Below are 15,284 nucleotides of genomic sequence, written 5' to 3'. Positions count from 1 at the left end.
GTACAGGGAATAGAAACAATATAAGTCATATCATGTTAAATACTGTTATCTCTTACTCTTGGTAGTCAAAAATGTTCAATTTTTTTTTCATCCACCAAATTTGTTTACACACTTATTTATACCTAGAGAAAGTAATACTAACAAAACTCACTCTCCCTACACCTACCTTTCGCACCAACTATACTCTAGAAACGGAGTGGACTGGCTTTAAAAAGAAATCTAGTCTATGATTCCATTTAGTCAGTATAAATACCTTCAAAAACCTGACTATTTTATTTGTCAAAATCTAGATAACCTCATTAAAAAGAAGGAGGATTTCAGAAGAAATGTGGAATCAGTAGGATATTAAAACCACTATGAAAGAAAACCCTTAGTGACAGGTATGACATCACAGTTGAAAATATCAGTTGTTTTCTCCATCTCACAGTTTATACCCTTAAAAGAAAAAACTTTAATCACATCTAATGTGTATGCTGTTCCATTCCCCAAATGTACAAACAGCTAAGATGAGCAGATGTGTAAAATTAAACAGCGCTGTTAGTAACACTAGGCCTTGAAGTTGCTTTGTTATAGTCTCTTTCTCACTTAATAATTTGCTCCAGATGAATTCAGATATTTTGGGAACGTTAAAAAAACAAAAGGAGATTCCTTTTGCAATATTCAACAGTTATCTGATTATTCTCTCATGTGTTCTGTTACTAGACAAGGGGACTATTCCTGATGCTTTCACCAATATCTTATTTAAAGTTTTACTTTTGCCCAGGCGCGGTGGCTCCCACCTGAATCCTAGCACTCTGGGAGGTCAAGGTAGGAGGACTGCTTGAGGCTGGGGGTTTAACACCAACCTGGCCAACAGAGCAAGACCCCATCTTTAAAAAAATTAAAAATAAAGTTTTTCTTTCCAGGTATGTGAAGCAATCTCTTAAGGGACAGTGTGTGATGCTATCTGAAATGTTAATAGAAGGAAGGATGTAATTGTACAGAAAGCAAAGGTTTTGCATTAACAAGAGTTAAGTAAGACAAACACGATCCTGTTATTTTCAAATACTATGAAATATCTTTTTACAAGTTTGACAAAGGTGATTCACAAAAACACACTACCAAGTTTATAATCTAAATGAGAGCAGTTGATGGAGAAAACAAGAAAAATAACATTTATAAAGCAGCCATCTTTTTGAGTACCAGATGTATCAGCTGGCTTAAATGTCAGAACACTTACTCACTTTAAAAATCAAGGTGTCTGGAGAGACCCAACCCCACCCCAAATTAAGTCCAAGCTTATAAGCCCAGCACATACCTCTATGTAAAATCTTTAAACTCCACAAATAAGTAAGGCCTTTAACAACCTAAATTTAGGAAAAAGAAAACAGTACAATTATCAATTATGGTTTAAGGAACTTTCCATATTTAAATATATTCAACATTTTTTTTTTTTGAGACAGTGTGTCACCCTGTCACCTAGGCTGAAGTGCTGTGGGGTACAATCACTGCTCACTGTAGCCTTGACCTCCTGGGCTCAAGCAATCCTTCCACCTCAGCTGCCTGAGTAGCTGGGACCACAGGTGTGCCTGGCTATTTTTTTTTTTTGGTAGAAACAGGGATCTCACTGATGTTGCCTAAGCTGGTCTTGAACTCCTGGGCTTAAGTGATCCTCCTGCCTCAGCCTCCCAAAGTGCTAGGATTACAGGCATAAGCCACCACACCTGGCCTAACTCTTCCTTTAAAACTCTGTCAATCAATAAGCATTTACTGAACACCTCTCATTTCTGTGTGAGGCTTTGCGGGAAAACCAAATGCAAAAGCCACGGTTCCTACCTTTAATGAGTTTATAATCTTCTGAAGATAAGGTACTCCAAATGAAAGAAATAAGTGCATGTGTATATAAAATAATCTGGAAGTACCTATGCTGAATTCATAATGATGCTAAGCCAGGCAAGGAGAGAGACAGGAAAAAGGGAAAATGGCTTTCTTAATTTTCCATACTTCTGTGTGTAAAACTTTTTTTGGAGTCATGACACTTATGACCAAGGAGAAATGTTTCTTCTTAGACAGGATCTCACTCTGTTGCCCAGGCTGGAGTGCAGTGGTGCAATCATAGCACACTGTAATCTCAAATTCCTGGGATCAAACAATCCTCCCACCTCAGCCTCCTGAGTAGATGGGACTACAGGTGCACAGCACCATACCCTGCTAATTTTAAAATATTTTTTATAGAGATGTGATCTTGTTTTGTTGTCAAGGCTGGTCTTGAACTCCTGGCCTCAAGGGATCCTCCTGCCTCGGCCTCCCAAATCCCTGGGACTACAGGTGGGAGTCACCATGCCTGGCCTGGAGAGACATTTTTAAAAAGTTAACTAATGAAATAAGGCAGTGGGTAGAATAGAAACTGCTTTTCCCATCAGGAGTCAGAAAGGCTTACTAAGGTGTTACGTCTTGAGTAATGGATTTACTTAAATGAAAAAAAGAGAAGGAAGTGTTTAGGTCAAGGTAAAAATATATAATCAAAGTACTGGGGCAATGTACTCTTCGAAAATTTCAAAGTCATGAAAGACAAACACTGAGGCATTAGAGAGACATGACAACCAAATGCAATGAATAATCCTAGACTGGAGTAGGACCAGAATTTTTTTTCTTTTGTCTATACAGGGTATTATTGGACAATTGGTGAAATTTGAATAAGGGCTGTTGAGTAGATAATAGTATTGTATCGATACTAGTTTCCTGATTTTAATCAGTGATTATGTAAGATAATGTGTTTGTTCTTAGGAAATAGATACCTAACATATTTTGGGATAAAGGCCATGATATCTGTAACTTATTTTCAAATGTTTCAGGAAAAAATATGTTTACAGATTTTTAACCAAATATGGTAAACTGTTAACAACTGGGGAATATGGGTGAAGCATCTGTGGGAATTTTTTGTATTAGTCTCACAACTTTTCCGTAAGTTTAAAATAATCTCAAAATAAAAAGTTCCCCCCCAAATTTATAAAGTATATTGGGGCAGGAAAGAACGAAGTATATCAAGATGGTCCTCATAAGCCAGTCTGGCTGGTGCAAAGCATATATGTTGACAAGGCAAAGTATTAAAAGGGCAGGCCAAGGAAATAAAATGAGAATATACAAACATCTGAATTAGATTTGCATTTTTCACTCTCATAGCCTGAGTTAAGAATAATTAGTTGAATGAGATACTGAAAAAAAGATGTTTCCATGACCCTAAGTATATGGGTTACACACTATGTGGAAAATTTAATCAGTGGTCACCATTAAAAACTTAAAAAATCTTTATGTATAAATTGCTGTAAAAGGAAATGCACATGTTTTATTCATAACCATTGACCCTATATGCACATGAGCTTGTGAACTTACCAATTTCAAGGTTGACTATTCATAATTAGACACCAGATACACTGAACAAATCACTATTAGTCAAAATTTACTGTAAGATTTAAAAGTATTCATCACTATAGAGAATTCTGGGTAAGTCAGGACTATAAGAACAAGAAAACCTACCATTACCCATGAGAAGTAAATGAGTGGTTTACATCTCTTGAAAATGGTAAGAAGAGGTTAGGGGCTAAATATGCAAGAATTCTAGTTGATCAAGGAAGCCTAAGAGCAACTGTGAAATAAGAAATGCAATGGGAGAAACCCAATTTCCAAATACTGAAGATCTAGAAGACAAAATCTATATCAATTAATACTGAGCAGAGGTTAACATATTTTAATTGTTCTCAAAGGGTGCAATGTGCTCCTGAAAGATTTGCTAACATAGATTCATCAATTCTAGTACATGTTTGTCTATTCTAAGGGAACAGCATACATTTTTATAGCAAATGACTTGTTCCAGAGTTTGGAAATAACTGGCATTACAATAAAACACATGTATTCTGGACAGGAAGACAATACAGAAAGAAAATATCAAAATATTAATAATGATACTTTTATCACAGAAGGAAATATAACAAAAATATTTCTTTAAATGTTTATAAAAATTAACATCCATAATAAAACAATTTTCTCTTTGAGTAATAGGAGGAGGTCATCTTATTTAGCATGGAGGTGATCATCTCCATTCTGAGGAAGAAGGGTTAAAATTTTCAACTTAGAAGCTTAGCTGCATGTTATAAAAACTATCCATTAAAGATAGCTCACCACTAAAAATTGGTTCCATACAAAATGAATTTTCAGAAAACATGTAGGGGAAGGCAATCCAATATATTCTGATTGTCAGGTAGAAAAAAGTAAAACAAATACTGATTTTATAATATTTGCTAAAATTATTCATTTTGTTAGAGATTCAAAAAGAAAATATTCTTATTATTTATCAAAATACACTACATTTTCCTTTAGAAACATGTAAATTCTGGTGAAAAAGGAGCTAGAAATCTGTGAACTGAAAATCTAAAGGATATTATTGGTATTCAGCAGGCTGGGTTTCACAACAATGACTTGACAAAGCCTTGACACTAAAAGTACTTATATCTGTTGTCAATCACTTGCTCCTTGACATGTCAAGTGCACCTCCTTTCAGGGACAACTTCAATCAACATTAGCACTCAAAATACAGTACACAATGTCACTGCTTCCGAAATGAGAAGAAAAATAGAATGTGTTAGGTGACAGGGAAAGGCAGAAAGGCATTCCTCTTTATAGAAGACCAGATTCAAATGGATAGCAGAGAAAAACCACTGAGCCACTGAGTAAGTTGGAAGGTTGAAATCAGATATATATAAATTCCTTTGGGAAAAAAAAAACTCTCTTGCCATACATTTTACAAGAGAAAATTTGAATAACATATCACAGAGGTCGACAGAGGTCCATGCAGTAATGAACCTTGGACCTATGAACCTGCCTTGCATGCCAGATTATTAGACCCCGGAAAATAAAGTTAATTTGGGAAAAGAGAGATACCTAAAGACACGAAAAGAATCTGAAGCAATTGTGTTGCTCCATTATTCTCTCATTCAAAAGTCTCTTTTTTTATTTTTTAGCCTAGCTCTTTCTTCCACTCCTGCCTCTATTTTTTTTTTCTCTCATTCTGTTAGGAAAACACACTGAGAAAGCAAGGGGTCTGGTGTCAGACAGCCCTGTGTTCAAATTTGTACTGACCAATTAGATGATAACTCTGGGCAAGCTGGTTAACTTTTCCAAACCTCATCTTGCATGTGCACAGAGTATGTTCAATAATCCACACTTAACAAGGTGGCTGTAAAGGCTAAATGACATAATATTTGTATAGAAAGCATGCAACAGTGATTGGCACAGGAAGTATTCAATATACACCTATTTCCCTACTCTCTCTTTCTGATTCTGTTGCTTTTGACTTGGCAATAGCACCCTTGTGCTTTCTTGGCCTCAATGAGGGAACTCAAGGGAAAGATGTTGATGCCATCTTCAGTACACTTTTAGAGAGATGACCAAGGATACTGGGAACACAATCAGACTATGGGAATATTTAGTTTACACACCATAGCCCACAGCCCATCAATTTGCTAGTCTTATTTTGACTAGTGCAACCCTCCTGGTGCCAGGTATTAGCCATGGGCCAATCTGGTGTTTGTCAGCTGCAACAAGTGATAATCCAAATTTGTAGCCTACTCAGGATACATACAAAAAAAAAAAATACCCTTTGGAGACATTATATAAACCCAGGCTCCTGCAGAATTTAGCATGGAGGTGATCATCTCCATGGCAGACAAAGAGCAAAATTATTAAAAGCATTTCTTCTACTCCAGCTGTAAGTAGTTTTCATTACTATGACCTGATGAGCCATAAAAGCTGGAGAAATTGGACACATATTTAGGGGGGAAAACCCATAATTAAAAAAAAATGTAAGGGCAAATATAAATAATCCTTCAGAGTAGCTCTTACTTTAATGCCTTTCACTAAAATAATTTGTGTCATATTTTCATTCACTTAATAGGCAAGCCCTGTATTTGATGCTGAATTATTTTTTCTGCTGACTCTATTCACTTCAACAGTCTTACTACTCCAGTAGAATTGAAAAGATAGATGGCCTTGTGTGGATGCCCTAAACAAGAGGGAAGTAAGATTTATGAAGTTCAGGAAGAACACGCTTCTCTACTGAAGATGGCAGATTTCTATTTTTGCCAAGTTCCATAGATAACTGAGTATATAGAAGTTGTATACTTTTTTCTTTTTTCATTGGTATCCTTGCCTTTTTTTGCCCTTTATTATACATGTTATTAAACTTTACAGCCAAGAACTGCCAAAAGCCACAAAGCATTCATTCTTTCCTGGGATTAGAACAGGAAATGAAACATTTTTATTTTCATCTCAAATAGTGATTTAAGTACTCAAATTTCATACTAATCTACCTACACATGTAGATGAGAAGCTACTTAGCAGCAATAGCATCAGAAAAGAAAGTTCTCATCACCCAGGGCAGTTCACACTAATAATTAGAAAGAAAAAAGGAAAGCTGTGAATTACAATGAACTAAGACTAAATAAGTGTCCATGTTGGATTAAAGAATTTGAGTTGTCAGTTTGATGTATAATGAATGTGAAAATCAGCCATTTAATTAAATGGTACATGGTACAATCACTTTGTTCTGCATTAAACCACTGAAGTTATCATACTGCCTTTAGTTTAGCAATTGTTTACTATTACACCACCTCATGACTTCTCTTAGACACTGTTTAACCTACATTATTATAAATGTGAAATATGGAACTTATGAGAACATTATAGTAATGTTAGCTTAGTTTATATATTTCATCAGTATATTAGTGCATATAGAAAATACAAGAATATGGGAAAACTGCTTTAAATCACAAAGGGAATAAATTTCTAGATGTAGTTGATGAAAAAACTAAAAACCAAGAACATAAAAAGACTGCAAAAAATCTTTACTAATACTACTTTGTTCTTAATAAATTAATATTTTCTCATAGACTGCTTTAACAACTCAGACTTTTTAAGTATTTGCTAATCATATGCTAATCATAACTACAAAATGTAAAAACAAAACAAAAAAAAGCATTTTTTTTTTTTTTAAGAAGAAGTTGGAAATTTTACAAGTCAACAAGAACACCAAGGTCCCTGCAAACACATGAAACGAGAACAGGTTGGAGCACATAAGCGTGTGACTATGTTGTGATGGTGGGTGGGCTGGTCTATGAAAAGAAGAACAAAACAGGAGAAAGTCAAGAAGGTCTTGGGAGCCAACTGGGATTGAAGAACAAGAAAAAACATTGAGAATGTAAGAAGAATGAGCTTGATTAGAAGAATTAAATCACTCAAATTTCCTAACACTGAAGCCATATACTTACTGCTACTGCAATTCTTCCAAGGACATGTTCTGGCATTTTCCTATATACATCCAAAGATCCCCCTGTAGAGACAAACATGCCATGTTACTACAAATGAAATTACCAGAACAATGCACTGGGCTTCTCCTGTGTATTCACTGTGAGAATATGTTTTTACACTTCCTACACCACGCATTGGATGTGTAGTATAAAACTTGTTTTTAGTCCAATGTTATCTATAACATAATCATACTTCCTGATGAAGTATAACTAGATATTTCCATTTTATTCTGAAGTGTATAGTCACATACATGAAAAACTGAAGGAAACTAGTCAAGGGCAAGCTAAGAAACTACACTTTATGTAAAGTTAAATACATACACAAAATTATAAAGATCAATATGACAATTACATTTAGTTGCCTGCTTTTTGTAACAGTTTTTCTCAAATGTAAACCAGGGTAATATCTTAGAATTTTCACATTAATCCAACAAAAGCTGGAATATATGCAAAGAACCACTACTTTGCTCATTAATGATATGATTATGAGATCTATTTTAACAATATGTAATAACCTTTCTTTAAGAGTCAAAATTAGGTATACAGTCTTTCAGTTCTATAAAAAAATTGTATTCCAGAGTATTTGACAAATATTTTTTCCTATCAGAGGCTAACAATTCTTATTTAATGCTTTATTACTGGATGATTTATAAGTATGCCTCATAAGGTACTAAACATGAAGTATGTCATTCTTTTGAAATGCAAATGTGAATATTTTCATATGTCAAATTTTCATAAAGCTAAACATCAGAGAAAATATTTTTATCTGTAAAAAATCGTGTATTCATATACAAACATATATATACAAGTATACATATATATGCATATAGACACATGCATATATATATATATATATGGCTACTGGCTTTATATTTATCCCATTTAAAGCAGATAGAGAAAAATGATCAGTCTTAGTTAAACTTTGCTTGTAGTTTGCAGATTTGAACAAGAAACTGGGAAACCACTGTGTAACTAAACATTACACTTGGCTCTCAGTGCTACTGGGAAGATAACGAAAAAAAGACATTTCTGATATGAACTGAACCACCCTTATTTACCAAAATGACATTTTTATTATAGATGTAATAAAAGTGAGAATACAGCAGAAAAACATTTTATGTTCTCATTGATCTTTCAGATAAATTGGCAGTACCAAGGATAAACAGAATAAAAAAGATCAAGCTTTACATGCTGGTATTTGAAAGACTGACAAATGCAGCTTACTGGACCAATCCCTTATGAAGTGAATGACCTGAATGGCTCAAAACTAGGAGGTGAAAACCCATCCACATGTACCAGTAACAACTTCTAAGAGGAGATCTACTTTTACCAAGTATATAAATCAGGGCTTAATTAACTAAATGGACAATGGTTTCAACAAGCTAAACCTAAAAAACAAAGATTACCTTACCACCATTATCAGTAGAAGAAGCCAAAAAGGAATCTAATTTTGAGGTAGTTCACTGGTTTTTAACCTCAGTTAGACCCGCTTTCCTTAACTATCCATATGGCTAAATCTTTACACAGCTGGCTCTGTGCTATCATTGATTCATTTTGTCCTTTTCATGTCCATTAGAGATAAATGTCATAGGTGAAAAAATGATGTAGCAGATCCACTCAGGATTAAGAGTTCCTGTTAAGTTTGATGAGTTCTTTTTCTGCAATTCAGTAACTCTTATCAGGTTAAAAATGGCAGAAGGGGTTGGTTTAATTTTTCTCTGTTTTATTATCATTTCTATTTTACAGATCTATCAAAAATGGCAACTATTGGACCTATCAAACATTAGGGCAGGAAAGCTCATAAAAGATCAGTCCAGCAACTTTACTTGACAGGTGGGAAAAACAGTCCCAGTGATGTGAATGTTCTAGCTAAAGCCATGAGTCAGCTGATGGCAGAGCTCAGAGAAGACGTGAACCTTTGAAGTTTCAGAAGTTAAAGATTTAAAAGGTGGCCAGGCATGGTGGCTCACACCTGTAACCCAGCACTTTGGGAGGCCAAGGCTGGAGAATCACTTGAGGTCAGGAGTTTGAGACCAGCCTAGGAGGCATGGCAAAACCCCATCTCTACCAAAAATATAAAAATTAGATGGGCAAAGTGGTGTACACTACTCTGTAGTCCCAGCTACTCAGGAGGCTGAGGCAGGAGAATTGCTTGAACCCGGGAGGTGAAGGTTGCAGTGAGCAGAGACTGCGCCACTGCACTACAACCTGGGTGACAGAGCAAGATCCTGTCCCAAAACAAAACAAAACAAAACAAAACAAAAAAATTTAAAAGCCTTCCCCATGACGTGACATAGCTTGAGAATCACACATGAACTTTTTGCAGTTTAAAAAGTCTCATGCAATGTGATACTACTATGATGCAAATTGACAGAATTTAATTTTAGCTGAGATGGTATTCAAGGCATTCAGAAACTCATTCATGGTAGGTTTGAACTTTTTGCTCGTGATTTCAAAGTTACTGCTTTGTTCTCTGTGATCTGTCACTTTTCTTTGTTCCCTGAAGTAATATGTAACCAAATAGAAATTCTGAAGTTGAAAAGTATAATAACTGAAATGAAAATTTTTAGAGAGGATCAACAGCGTATTTGAGACAGCAGAAGAAAGAATCAAGGGAGGTAAAGATAGGTCAATGGAGATTATGCAGTCTAATGATGAAAAGAAAAGAAAATGAAGAAAAATGAACACATTCTCAGAGACCTGTAAAATACCATCCAGTATACAGACATATGCATAATAGGAGATCAGAAAGAGAGGAGAAAAGGAAAGGAGTGGAAAGAATATTTGAGAAAACAATGACCCCAAACTTCCTAAATTTGATTTTAAAAAGTGAATCTACACATCCAAGAAGCTCAGTGTACTTCATATAGGATAAACTCAAAGAGATCTATATCTATACACATTATTATCAAACTATCCATAGCCAAAGACAAAAAAAAAATCTTGAAAGCAGCAAGAGAAGTGACATTTCAATTACAAATAATCCTCAGAAAGAACAAGAGCTGATTACTCATCAGAAACCAAAGGTCAGAGGCAGGGGAATGACATATTTCAACAGCTGAAAGAAAAAGATTATAAACCAAAAATTCTATATCCAGCAAAAACTATTCTACAAAACTGAAGGAGAAATTAAGATACTCTCAAATAAACTGGGAAATTTATCTCAGAATACTGAGAACTAATCATTAGTTGACCTACCCTACAAGAAATAAAATACAGTCTTTCAGACTGAAAGAACTTTAGATTGAAGTTAAAAGACAGTAACTCAGATCCACATGAAGAAATTAGGAACACTGGTAAAGGTAACTGCATAGGCAAATATAAAAGACAGGATAAATGTATGTTTTGTTTGTATCTCTTTTGTTCTATATGACTTAAGAGACAATGGCATAATTTTAAATTTGTGTCGGACACACAACGTATAAGAATGTAACATATGACAATAACAGCATAAAAAAAGATGAGAAGAAATTAAGCTATACAGAAGCAAAGTTTTTGTATACTATTTTTTTTTTGAGATGGAGTCTCGCTCTGTCACCTGGTCTGGAGTGCAGTGGTGCAATCTCAGCTCACTGCAACCTCTGCCTCCTGGATTCAAGCTATTCTCCAGCCTCAGCCTCCCAGGTAGCTGGGATTACAGGCGTGCAACACTGAGCCCAGCTAATTTTTGTATTTTTTTTAGTAGAGACGAGATTTCACCAAATCAGTCAGGCTCATCTCGAACTCCTGACCTCAGGGGATCCGCCCACCTCGGCCTCCCAAAGTGCTGAGGTGGGTGGATCACCTGAGGTCAAGAGTTCGAGACCAGCCTGACCAACATGGAGAAACCCTGTCTCTACTAAAAATACAAAATCAGCCAGGCATGGTGGCACATGCCTGTAATCCCAGCTACTCCAGAGGCTGAGGCAGGAGAATGGCTTGAACCCAGGAGGCAGAGGTTACCGTGAGCTGACATTGTGCCATTGCACTCTAGCCTGGGCAACAAGAACGAAACTCCGTCTCAAAAAAAAAAAAAAAAAAAATTTAAACAGAGAAACTGACAAACTTTTAGCTACATTGACCAAGAAAATAAGTGAGGAGACTCAAGTAATTAAAATCTGGAATGGAAGAGGGAACATTACTACCAACTTTGCAGAAATAAAAAGGATTATAAGAGATATTTCAGAACTGTGTATCAATAAATTAGATAACCTAGATGAAACAGATTAATTCTGAGAAAAACACAAACTACCAAAACTGACTCAAGAAAAGATAAAAAATCTGACTAAACCTGTATATAAAGAGATTGAGTTGGTAATAAAAAAAACTAATCACAAATATTATTCAGCTTTTAAAAGGAAGAAAATTCTGACACATGCTACAACATGGATGAATCTTAAGGACATAATGCAAAACGAAATAAGCCAGACACAATAAGACAAATACTGTGTGATTCCAATTATATGAGGTGGTAACTAGAGCAGTCACATAGAGACAGAGTATAATGCTGTTTGCCAGGGGCTGGGAGCGGGGGTGAATGAGGAGTTCTTATTTAATAGGTATAGACTTTCAGTTTTGCAAGATAAAAAGAGTTCTGGAGATGGATGGCGGTGACAGTTGCACAACCATGTTAATGTACTTAATGCTGCTGAATTATATACTTAAAATGGCTGATACAGTTTGAATATTTGTCCCCTTCAAAACTCATGTTGAAATCTCACTCCCAATGTTGAAGATGGAATTGCAATGCTCCTAACACAAAGAAATGATAAATGTTTGTGGTCATGCATATCTCCATTACTTTGAGTTGATTACTACACATTGTATGCTTGTGTCAAAATATTATTATGCATGTACTCCATAAATATGTACAATATTATGGATCCATAAAAATTTTGATTTATTTATTTATTTTGAAACAGTCTCTGTCACCCAGGCTGGAGTGCAGTGGCATGATCTTGGCTCACTGCAACCTCCAGCTCCTGGGTTCAAGTGATTCTCCTGCCTCAGCCTCCCAAGTAGCTGGGATTACAGGCATGTGCCACCACGCCTGGCTAATTTTTTTGGTACTTTTAGTAGAGATGGGATTTCACCATGTTGGCCAGGCTGGTCTCAAACTCCTGACCTCCAGTGATCCACCTGCCTTGGCCTTCCAAAATGCTGGGATTACAGGCGTGAGCCACCCTGTCCAGCCCATAAAATTTTTTTAAAAAAGAATTAACATGAATCCTTCATAAACTCTTTCAAAAAATAGAAGAGGTGGCAACACTTCTGAACTCATTCTATAAGGCCAGAATTATCCTGATACCAAAATCAGACACTGACATCACAAAAAAAGAAAACTAGACCAATGTCCCTCATAAATATGAATACAAAAATCATCAAGAAAATACTAGCAAACTGAACCCAGGAACATATAAAAAGAATTACACATCATGACTAAGTGGAATAATTCCAACACTGCAAGACTGGTTCACTTTGCAAAAATCAATTAATATAGTATACCACACATTAATAGAATAAAGGACCAAATATGCAAGATTATTTCAATAGATATAAAACAGGCATTTGACAAAATTTAATACCTTTTCATGATTTAAAAAAAAATACTCAACAAACTAGAAATAGAAGGGAATTTCCTCAACCTGACAAAGGACAACTATTCCAAACCCATGGCTAACATCATATTTAATGGTGAAAGACTGAAAGCTCTCCCTCTAAGATCAGGAACAAGAGAAGGATGTCTGCTCTCATCAGTCTACTCAACATTGTACTGAAGGTTCTAGCCAGGGTAATTAAGCAAGAAAAGGAAATAAAAGACATCCAGAATTGAAAAGAAAGCACTAAAACTACCTCTCTTTGCAGATGGCATTATCTTGTATATAGAGAACCTTAAGGAATCCACAAAAAGCTATTAACGTTAGTAAACAAGTTCAGCAAAGTTGCAGAATACAAGATCAATATACGAAAATCAATTACAGTTCTATACACTGGCAATGAACAATCCAAAAATGAAATTAAGAAAAACAGCATTAAAAAAAACTTAGAAGTAAATTTAACAAATAGTTACCACTTATACCCTAAAATTATTTTAAAATCATTGAAAAACAATTAAAGAAGACCTAAGTAAGTTGAAAGACATCTGTGTTCATGGAGTGGAAGATTAAATAATGTTAACACAGCAATATTCCCCAAGTTGATCTAAAAATTCAATTCAATTCTTATCAAAATCCCAGCTGGATTTTTTTGGAGAAATTGCCAAGCTGATTCTAAAATTCAAATAAAAATGCTAGGTATTCAAAATGGCCAAAACAATCTTGAAAAAGAACAAAGTTGGAGCACTTACACTTCTCGATTTGAAACTTAAAAACTATAATAATCCAGAGTTATCAAGTACAAGTAATCAAATATGGTGTAGTACTGGTACAAAGACAGACAACTAGATCAATGCAAGATGTATATGCATTGATCTAAAAATATAGAAATATATTTTATGGTCAATTTTCAACAAGTATAACAAGAAAATTCAATGGGAAAAATAGTCTTTAACAAATGGTACTGGAACAAATGGAAATCTACATGCAAATGAATAAATTTGGACCCCTATCTCGTACCATATATAAAAATTAACTCAAAAATAAATCAAAGGCTTAAATATAAAAGCTGAAACAATAAAACTTGAGGCTGAGGTAGGAGGATCACTTGAGCCCAGGAGTTCAAAACTAGCCTGGGCAACATAACGAGACCGCAGCTCAAAAGAAAAGAAAAGAAAAGAAAAGAAAAGAAAAGAAAAGAGGAAGTGAAAATATAAACAATGAGTGAAAATATTTGGAAATCCTATATCTGATAAGAGCCTAGTATTAGAATACATAAAGAACTCTCACAACTCAACAATAAAAGCCCAATAACTCATTTAAAAAATAGACAAAGGATTTGAAAACGTATTTCTCAAAAGAAGATATACAAATGGCCAACAAGCACATGAAAAGATGCTCAACATCATTAGTCATTAGAGAAATCTAAATCAAAACCAAAATGGGATACCATGTCACACTACAAGCCCACAATTTTAAAAAGACACAAAATGACAAGTATTGGCAAAAATATGAAGAAAATGGAAACTTATACAGTGCTGGTATGAATGCAAAGTGGTGTAAAATAGATTGGAACAGTTTGGTAGTTTATTAAAAAGTTAAACATAAAGCTACCATATGACCTAGCAACTCTACTCCTAGGTATATACCCAAAAGAACTGAAAACACTGGCCGAGTGTGGTGGCTCACACCTGTAATTCCAGCACCTTGGGAGGCCGAGGCAGACAGATCATGAGGTCAGGAGATCGAGACCATCCTAACACAGTGAAACCCTGTCTCTACTGAAGATACAAAAACTTAGCTGGGCATGGTGGCACGCGCCTGTAGTCCCAGCTACTTGGGAGGCTGAGACAGGAGAATCGCTTGAACCCAGGAGGTGGAGGTTGCAGTGAGCCGAGATCACGCCACTGCACTCCAGCCTGGGTGACAGAGCGAGACTCTGTCTCAAAAAAAAAAAAAAAAAAAAAAAGAACTGAAAACGTATGTCCACACAAAAACTTGTACACAAATATACAGAGTAGCATTATTCATAATTATGCATAAAGTAGAACTATCCCAAATGTCCATCAACTAAGAATAAACAAAATGTAGTATAGCCATACAATGAAATGTTATTCAGCAATAAAAAGGAACGAAGTTCTCATATATGCAATAGTGTGGATGAACACTGAAAACATTATACTAAGTAAAGGAAGCCAGACACAAAGGCCATATATTATCAGATTCCATTTATATGGAATGTCCAGAATAGGTAAATCCATAGAGACAGAAGATAAATCAGTGGTTGCCAAGGACTAGAGGAAAGAGAAAGTAGAGAGTGAGCACTAATAGGTAGGAAGTCTCTTTCTGGGGGTGGTAAAAAGTGTTTTGG

General features: G+C 35.3%; 1 protein-coding gene across 3 annotated transcripts in view; it reads right to left on the bottom strand.

Annotated features, from left to right (window-relative positions):
* Positions 1-15,284, bottom strand: part of MAP2K5 (mitogen-activated protein kinase kinase 5) — a 261,289-nt gene that overhangs the window by 140,755 nt on the left and 105,250 nt on the right. For all 3 annotated transcript variants that reach the window (XM_030814642.1, XM_030814641.1, XM_030814640.1), the window contains exons 12-13: positions 7,302-7,363; positions 1,298-1,346 (exon numbers count right to left, since the gene is read on the bottom strand). In XM_030814642.1, the coding sequence (XP_030670502.1) occupies positions 1,298-1,346; positions 7,302-7,363 (111 nt within the window). The remainder of the gene's footprint in view (positions 1-1,297; positions 1,347-7,301; positions 7,364-15,284) is intronic.

This window comes from Nomascus leucogenys, chromosome 6 (assembly GCF_006542625.1).
Source record: "Nomascus leucogenys isolate Asia chromosome 6, Asia_NLE_v1, whole genome shotgun sequence".
Lineage (NCBI taxonomy): Eukaryota > Metazoa > Chordata > Mammalia > Primates > Hylobatidae > Nomascus > Nomascus leucogenys.
This window is presented reverse-complemented; position numbering and strand designations above follow the sequence as displayed.